Below are 9,885 nucleotides of genomic sequence, written 5' to 3' on the forward strand. Positions count from 1 at the left end.
TAATGTCTATGCACCAGAGTTTCTATCACTTGGTTCAACTTGTATCTGAGAAATTTGTGCGGCCCTTCATTTCACACTTAGCATTGTTACATTTCTGGATTTACAGAGTAAATACATCATTTTCTATTTGCAGCATATGTTTATGTTTCAGTGATCCGCGATCCATTTTAGATAGGACTCATTTTATCTCAGGGTCTTCCTGGATTTATTTCAGTGGCCCTTGTAGTAATCTTGTTTGGAACATAATTCAATATTAAACTTCCTTGTTTCAGGAAAACGAAAGGATGGGATCAAAATTTAATGCATTGTGGAAAAATGAGTTACTTGCCCTGGGCAAAGATGATAAAGATAAAGCAATCACAGTAAGAAATGATTATCCAAAGCCCCCTGTCCCTTGTTTTGAAATCACTGAGGATTTTGATTTGGAAAAGGTTGAGGAGGTATGATAACTATCCATCTGTGTGATATTCCTCTCGCCTTATTTTTTCTTTTCCAGTGCTGACTCCTGACATTCTCTCTTTCAGCTTATGCTAGAAAGGGATATTAAGATCGCCAAGTCCATGGCAAATGACATAATCATCCCAGACCCTGCTCCCAAGGTCTGTGTTACCTTCATTTACATAATTTGATTGATGACTCATTCCATTACATTAGTTATTTTGTTTAACCCTGTAATATTATAGGGTACTTAAGTCTACTGAAACAATATGTTTGTTGTTGTCATATATGAACCTTGGATAGGAACATGTGGATTCGCATGCCTGAACCATGCTAGCTTTAGATCCCCTTACTTTTCCTTCTCTCCTTGTTGGTGCCTCATGTTTGGTTTTATCTTCAGTGTACACCAACTTGCTTGCGTTACAAGGTTTTGTTGTTTCAATTGTTGTCAGCACCTCCATAGACCAAACGACAGTTTATTTTGTGGTGTTTTTAGTTGGATAACTGACGCCTTTCACCTTTTTCAATTGTGACGGACTCATCTAGTGGGTGGGTGATGCCTTCTTGGACATATATGCCAAATTGGAGCACATCCTTGTAAAGGATAGTGTCCGGTGCTTCCTCCGATTTTTCGAGAACTATGAAGGCCAGGGCATGTCATCTTATCTTACCATCACCGCACAAACCTTAACCTTCATTGTCAGTTTCAATGCCCTGCGATGTGCAAAAGTCGTATTGGAGGGCATGGCACCTGAGCTCTATGGGATGCACGCCAATCCCAACTGCATAAACAAATATGGATACTTCGTGCTCCATGAAGCTGCTGAAAAGTTCTCTGTTGACATGATCAAGCTGCTTTTACGCCATGGTGCATCACCCAATGTGCGCACAGTTGGCAATGATGTCATCAAGAATCTACTCCCGCTCCATGTCGCAGTTGAGAATACTTGCCTGCATAAGTATCTGGAGGACAATCTGGAGGACAATCCTTCTCACAGCCAGAATCATGAGGATATGTCTACAAGCTTATTCATCTACTGTGTCTACCTGAAATAGTCTGTTTCACTTCCCTCCCTATACGAATTACTACTTTTGCAGCATGACGTAAAGAGTAACTATGGTTCTGAGTACCGGGCATCCTTTCATCTCAACCTGTCAGAAACCCCTGACAGGTTATAATGAAATTAGTGATACTAAGTACCGGGCATCCTTTCATCTCAACTTGTCAGAGAAAGTAAAGTTTACATTTATTAATCCTTCTTGTCTTGCTTCATGTGCAGTGTATCTTCTTATAGTAAAGGATAAAACTTCATCAATAAAATATACAAAAACTGTTGCTAGTAATTAATTTTATTTTCTTTGCCTTGGAGATTGTCCCTAATCCATATTTACTTTGATAGGAGGAAACACATTGATATATAGAAAGATTATTCAACATTGCTTGCTTGCATATGAATGCTGAATGGACTTAGATTATTGTTCCTTGTTGTTTTACAGAAGATCTTCTTGGACACAATTAGACTGCTTGCAGAGAAAACAAATAATCTACTCGAAGAGCTCTGGAATTATATTGAGGATGGAAAAATTATCCAGTCTGCTGTTCTACTACTGGCTGCTCAAGAGCAGATCCGTGGGGTTAGTTCTTCCAAGATAAATGGCAGTAGTAAGAAAAATGGGTTTGAAATCATCGAGAAGTGTATAATGAGGCATTCATATGCCTTGAGAAACGAGAAAGGTTCACTTGGAATGGTACAGGAGCTTCTGGAGGAAAGGAAGACGCTTAACGATTGTGCATGGCTGCTTGTTGATGTAATTTCCCATGCCGGTGAAGATCTTTCTGCATACATTCAACCACATTCTGTGGTAAGGTGTTTTCGGTATATTGCGGCTGCAGTACCTCTGATGCCTTTCACTTAATATTTAATACATGCCCTAGTCTTAGCAAGAAGATAATTTTCACTTCAACTGAAAATAAAAATGTTATACTTGCTCCGTCTTAGCAAGAAGATAATTCTCACCTCAACTGAAACTAATAATGCTATACTTTTTCGAGCCCTTATACCAGATTTGTACTTATTGTGCTAATGTTATCATAAAGCTGCACATTTTACCAGCTGGACAACTATGAATAACATGTCGTACCACATGTGGCTCTGCTGAACTGAGTGGTTGACCTGTTGGCCTATCATTGTAGCTCATGCTAAAAGAAGTGTAGTTTCCTGATAATATGTGTGAGAATGTGTAGTTTGTGAATTCTGTTCTTGTTAATTGAAAGAAACTCAAACCCAAGGTGCTACTTAGATTCGGAAAGTTTCCATCCACTTTACATCGGTTTGTTGGTTGAATAGCTGATTCTTGCTGTAATGTTTAGCCTGTCATATAATGCAATGGGATACAAACCCCTCTTATTTCTGAACACTTGGGAAAGGTGATGGCAGAGATAATGAAACAAGAGCAAATAATTGATGAGAGTAATGCCGTTATAATAGCTATTAAATGAAATGTTCTATGTCAAAAGTATTAGTAACAATCAGCTTGTTATTAGTTATCCATATACTCAACCACATCAGATCCCCTGTCTGGTGTGGATGAGTATATGGATAACAAACAAATAAACTATAAGATCACCTTTTATCTTCATCATCGAACAGACAAACAAACTATAAGAGCACCTTTTGTGCTTTATCTTCTAAGACATTGCTTGATATTATTACATTGCGAAGGAGATTGCTATACGAGTTCATGATAGGTACAATTTTTTATGCTTTCTGCATTGAATTCACACACTACAAGTAGAAGGAGCATGTTAGCTCCTTCTCCAGTACCATATGCATTTGTGTCATGGAAATGCGAGTCTTACAATGAATACTTAATGCATGCATAAATAGTGAACACATTGGTGACAGAAACACTCTTCTCCATATTAATATTATCTGACATGAGTATAGTGTGAAGTGCCAATTTTGTTTGTTCTTGGCTTCACTTGTTTCTATTTTCTGGTTTTGTCACTGCCTTGTATCATTTTTAGCAGTAAAATTGCCCGTATCAACATCAAGTGTTTGGTTAATGCTATTGCATGGTGCATGAATACAGAACATGTGCTTTTGTCATTTCTCTCTGTTTATTTACTGGATGTGTGGCAGATAATTTGGTAAAATGAGTACTTCCATATTTTATGGTGGCAGCTGTTTGGCATGACTCCCAGCTCCAAAAATTCTAGGTGCTGGAGCTGGGGTATATTAAAGGCGTTGACATGAGCCTTCTTTATCCATGTTAGACTGAAAATTTATGCTTAAGATACTTTATTTAGCCTAGAAACTCCAGGTCCTCCAAGAAACAGGGGGTTGGAGCTCATTACAGCAACTTGTCGGTGATTCCGGAGGACAGTTCAATGTAGTTCAACAAACACTAGGTGTATGCAGTTCATGACTAACCTTTTTAAGTTTGTCTGCACTTCATTTGGATCATACAGCCTGAAGAAATTGACACCTTTCTCTTTGGGAAACCAAAATAAAACAATTAAATTGATTTGAAATAGTTGGAATTTGAATAACTGTGACGTGTAGTTAAATATACAGAATTGTGATGCAGTTCTTGACTCGTACCTTTGAAGCGTCTAGATAGATTATAACGTGTAGTTAAATACACAGAACTTGTGGAGGTTAACAGATTTTGCTTTAAGATAGACATGATACACAGAACCTGAAGGATTGGAGTATCACCAAAGAACTAGCTATGGACAGGGGTGCGTGGAAGCTTGCTATCCATGTGACAGAGCCATGAGTTGGTCGCGAGATCTTATGGGTTTCACCTCTAGCCTACCCCAACTTGTTTGGGACTAAAGGCTTTGTTGTTGTTGTTGTATAGACATGATACAGTAGTCTAGATGAATCCGAGTATGTTTATCATGTAGTGAATTGAATGCGATAACTCTTTGCGCACTGTTCTATTGCCTTCCAACTCATATCGCACAATTGTAGTTTTCTCCTCCAAACAATTCTTTCCATCATCTTGCTGCTTACAATTGGTTATATAATTGCTACATTGTATATACAGTAGATCTATGTTACAGATATATTGCCTTATACAACTCTTGTATGTTATGTAGGTGTCCCATGTGGAGGTCTTTCAACATGTTTCATCTATTCTCAAGGAGTATGGATTTTGCCCTACTGGAGATCTTATGGACACTATAAACCTGTACTATTCTTTGTATTGCTTCACACAATAATTTTCTATGTGAATAAATGGTTATTTTGCTGATTATTTTATTTTGTCTTCAACTTCTTGAAGCCAGCCTTATGACTGCAGAAAGTCAAACGGAGAGTCATGCAAAGGTGTGTTGGGCTCAAGCGATTCTTTTTATGTTTAACAAACTGAGTCTTAATCTCTCCCCTTATTTTTAAACTGGATAATAGGGCTTACAGATGCAAACATGGCAGTTATGGAATCAGCCAAGCTGAATGCCGCAGAGAAGAAGGTAAAGATAATCAAATCTGGGGTTGATCTAGTTTTTATAGACCGATGGTGTTCAGTAACGAGTAATGATATTGTGGCAGCAAAAAGAAAGAAAGCTATAAGAATATGTGCCCTTTCCTTTCATTTTATTTTATCTTACATCAACTTTTTTTAAGAATACGTGAGGAAGTAAAATTTTCCCAAATTGACAAATCCCATGAACGCTTTCAGATACTGTTTTAAAGCCTGTTTTCTTGACTTCTGACTGTACTCATCTTGGTCTAATCTCGGTTCCAGGTACTATTTTAAAGACTGTACTCATTTTTGTGCCATGCATTGTGCTGGTTCAACAGCTTTTTATGTTGCTTAAGCATGCTACTTAATTACTACACTGCAGTAAGATCATTTATATCTAATGATGAAACACCAATGTTGTGTATTGATCAACATAATACTCCCTTTCCCATAATATAAGATCATATTATGGGATGGAGGGAGTACATCTCAAGCGAGAGGTACTGGCTGGAAGCATGGATGTTTCTATTTTTTTATGATGTACCTCTACTGAAATATGTCACAGGCTGTGAGAAAGAAAGTAGGCGGAGGATGGGATCCCACATATACAAAGAGAAGCTTTTTCCCATATTGGAGATCAGTGTTACAAGCTCGGGTTCCTTTGAAGGTGTATCCAGCCCATGCAAGCTCAGATCCTAGGTCTCGTGTTAACCATGGACAACTCCATGTCTCTCTGAGTAACTCAATAGCCAATGGATCTACAACAACTCCAAATCATAAACTTGGTCCAGTGCGAAGAACCTCGCCACTTACAAGCAATAATCAACCCAGAAGGTGCTTTGTCACTGCTGCTACTGGTGCATTCAGGCTCTTGAAGGTGCTAAAGTAGAGTAGAAAGGTATGTCAGGAGTTTGTCTACCTCCCCCATGTTTTCTGAACATGCACCACATAAACACATGTGAAGAAAGAATTTTCGTGATGCACCTTTAACTAGTAAGGTTATCCATTGGTAGTCCATTAAGGATGTTGGTTGGTGGGGTTTGTTCATTTTTGCATCATAGTAGGTCGCTGGTATTTGTATGTGGAGATGCAATCCTACCTTAAGCTTATTTCTACTTCCAGTTGATCGCCAAAGGAAGGCTGGTGATCTCTGGATTGAGTGGGAAAAATGACTGGCATGAACTAAATTTCTGGCCTATGACGCCGAACGATGTGTCAATGTGCCTGAATCTGCATTGGCATGGGAGAATTTCGTATTTTCATTTCCTTTTTGTCCACGTCATTTTCTTTTTCTACCAGACTGTTCTGATTTTGTCGATTTCCTTCTGTTCTGGTGAATTGTGCAGGAGGCTCAACTGATGCCTGACTTGATAGCCGCTGTGACCCCAGTCATTTAGATGTGGTGTTGTAAGTGTCAAATGTGTGTGATTCTGTTCTCTCATCATCGAATAGAACTAGATGGAGATGGTTCATAACATCGAGGTTTAGCTTTTGAGCTATCAACTACTTATCTGAATGACTTTTAACGTTAATGTTGTACACATTTGTGTCTGGTTCCATCTCAATGATTTTTAACGTTAATGTTGTATGCATTTCTGTCTGGCTCCATCTTAAGCCTCCGGCGTGTGTAAGAAACGCGGAGCATCTCCAACAGAAAAGTGAGAGGCATGTCCTAGGCAATTGGTAAGTAGATTGATCGCTGTCATTACAATTTTATATGAGGGAGAGGTATAAGCTTGACACACGTTCCTTGCTAGGATCACACGCCTTATGATTTGTATTCTAGCAAGCATTTGCAACTACTAAAGATCATTAAGATAAAACTCAATCATAGCTTGTAAGTGTAAAGTCTCCTTTGCTCTTGTACACAACTACCTACTTATCTGAGTTTAATCTGTTGTCGCTCTAGCAACCTTGACAATATGCAAATCATGAATATATTGCAACACCTAGAGTGGGAACATCATACACTTGAGCGACACGGCGGGCATCATAGGATAACACCAAAATAAAACATAAAACTTGAATCAATCATGATCACCAATCAACCACATGACAAAACGAATCTACTCAAACATCATAGGATGACAACACATCATTAGATAATAATATGTAGCATAAAGTGCCATGTTTAACTAGGGGTACATTGGTTCTGGAGAGTGGACCACTGGTAATAGACGAGGGAAGGTGATGGAGGTGTTGATGAATATGACATAGTTGTTGGAGTAGATCGTAGTCACACGATAGTTCCCTCGACGACGCTCTGGCACCACCGGGAGAAGGGGGGAGGGGGGGAGTCTCCCACCTTGATTGGCCTCCCTCCTAGATGGGAGGAGGGTTAACTCTGAGGGGTTTTTCTCCGAAAATTAGCTTTCTTGCGTCGAAAAAGGGCTCCAAACGACCAAAGGGCTGGCCACAAGGGAGCTGGGTGTGCCCAGGTGGCTTGTGGGGCCCCCGGGCACCGTCTTGCATTGATTCTTTCTTCCAAAATCACTATATTTCATAAATGATCTCCGTAAATTTTTATCGTGTTAGGACTTTGTTTGATATGAATTTTTTGTGAAATACAAAAAGATGCAAAAAAGCAGAAACTAACATTAGGCACCGGATCAATATGTTAGTCTAAAAATAATATAAATTATTGCCAAAAGTATGTGAAAGTAGTAAAATATTGGCCTGAAACAATAAATATTATAAATACGACGAATACGTAACGGCATCCTCAAACTTAGTTCATGTTCGTCCTCGAGTAGGTAAATGATAGAACAAGATAATTTTTTATGTGAAATGCTACCTAACATAATTTTAATCAAATAATCTAATCATGGCATGAATATTAGGAAATGAGTGATTTAAGACAATAGTCTATCAATTTGATATTAAGACATCAATACTCAGGCATACTAACAAATAATCATGCCATTCAAAATAAAGAATGCTAAAGAACGTTATCCCTACAAAATCTTATAGCTTAGCATGCTTAGTCTTCCTAGCATAAAGTATATATCATGAGCACCCCAGCGTCGAACCAAGCAATTGTATCATACTTTTTCTGCTTCAGCTTTTTTAACTACACTCAATACACGAGCATGAGCCATGGACTTTGCACTTTGGATGGAATAGAGAATGATGGTAAGGGTTTATAAGAAGAAAAAATATGGAGAAAGTCTCGCATCAACTCGGTGGATCATTAGGCAATGGAGAGGCCTTACAATCCAAGTCGATGCGAGGAGTAGGGATTCCATGCAACTAAGTGGGTGTACATCCAACTTGTTTGCTCACGAAGACCTCGAGCGTTTGAGGAAGCTCGTCATCGAAATATACAAGCTAAGTTCTATAATGTAAAGATCCCACTAGCATAATCATGAAGTATATGAAAACTCTATATGAAATACATGGTGCTACTCTGAAGCACAAGTGTGGTAAAATGATAGTAGCACATCTTCTCTCTTTTTCTCTCATTTTTTTGTTTTCCCCTTTTTCCTTTTTATGGGCTCTTTTTGGCCTCTTTTCTTAGAACAGTCTCATGGAGCCCATCACCACTTTTTCGAGGACTCATTAGTCTCCATCATTCATGTCCTCACTGGGGCAATGCACTAATAATGATCAACACACTTTTAGTTACTTACAACTCGATAATCTGAAAAAATCTGACTCTATATGAATGCCTATGGCAGTGTATCAGGATGTGCAATGATCTAGCGTAACATGTATAACAATGATGAACGATGGATGCACCACAAAATATCATGTCATCTCTATATGATCATGCAAAGCAATATGACAATGAATGCTCAAGTCATGTAGATGGTGATGGTGAAAGTTGCATGACAATATATCTCAGAATGACTATGGAAATGCCATAATAGTTAGGTATGGTGGCTGTTTTGAGGAAGGATATATGAGGCTTATGTGTGACAGATCGTATCATATCACGGGGTTTGGATGTACCGGCAAAGTTTGCACCAAGTCTCGAGGTGAGAACGGGCATTGCACGGTACCGAAGAGGCTAGCAAAATATGGATAGGTGGGAGTGTTTATAGTCCACAAACTCACATTAGTGATAAGAATTCAAGTACTTATTGTGAAAGTTTAGAAGCTCTTGAAGCAAAGTACTACTCGCATGCCCCTAGAGGGGAGGTTGGGAGGAGTTAACCATCATGTGTTCAAACAACACAAATGATTTCAATCAATGATAAATTACATTCAAACTTCATTGCAAACTAGAGGCTATACGTGCATGCTTCGGAAATCATGAACTTTAATATCAATATTTTTACTAACCCATTATAATCAGCTAGTTCACCCACATATTACATTCTTAATATCGCAACACTATTGCAAGGAATCAAACATATGTAAATTTTATGCATGATTTTATGACTAACCATGTGAGTGACCAACCATGCTAACTCTCTAAATAGATATAAGTGATGCATGAGAGTTTCATTATTTCTACAAAAGACTCATACACACGCTAATAAATATAAGTGAAGCAAAAGAGCATTCTACAATTAACAGTGTTCCAAATTTAGAGAAAAGAGCATCCAAACTTCAGAAGATATAAGTGAAGCACATAAAGCATTCTATAAAGCCGTACTCAAAATATATAAGTGAAGTGCAAAGAGCATTATATAAATCAACCAAGGACTATCTGATACCAGCATGGTGCATCACTAAAAGAAAAGTAAAAGCACATGACGCTCCAACAATTTACGTATATCATGTGAACAAAACAAAAACCGAGACATACTAATAATTGTCAAGGAAGAAAGATGGAATGCCTTCCGGGGCATCCCCAAGCTTAGATGGTTGAGTCTCCTTGAATATTTACTTGGGGTGCCTTAGGCATCCCCAAGCTTAGATGGTTGAGTCTCCTTGAATATTTACTTGGGGTGCCTTAGGCATCCCCAATCTTGAACTGTTTCCTCTTATTCTTCTCATATCGATGTCTCCTCGGCCTTCGAACACTTC

The 9,885-nt window shown here is 38.5% G+C and overlaps 1 protein-coding gene across 1 annotated transcript; it reads left to right on the plus strand.

Annotated features, from left to right (window-relative positions):
- Positions 1-284: 284 nt before the first annotated feature.
- LOC125553565 (meiotic drive suppressor JIEYAO-like) lies at positions 285-5,800 on the plus strand. Its single transcript, XM_087519560.1, has 8 exons — positions 285-440; positions 525-599; positions 985-1,493; positions 1,936-2,301; positions 4,547-4,638; positions 4,732-4,775; positions 4,857-4,918; positions 5,477-5,800. Exons 4-8 carry the CDS (start codon positions 2,140-2,142, stop codon positions 5,798-5,800), a joined length of 684 nt encoding a protein of 227 aa, XP_087375686.1. The 5' UTR covers positions 285-440; positions 525-599; positions 985-1,493; positions 1,936-2,139.
- Positions 5,801-9,885: the final 4,085 nt, after the last annotated feature.

The sequence above is a fragment of the Triticum urartu genome, chromosome 4A, assembly GCF_056163025.1.
Source record: "Triticum urartu cultivar PI428250 chromosome 4A, HENAU_Tu73, whole genome shotgun sequence".
Lineage (NCBI taxonomy): Eukaryota > Viridiplantae > Streptophyta > Magnoliopsida > Poales > Poaceae > Triticum > Triticum urartu.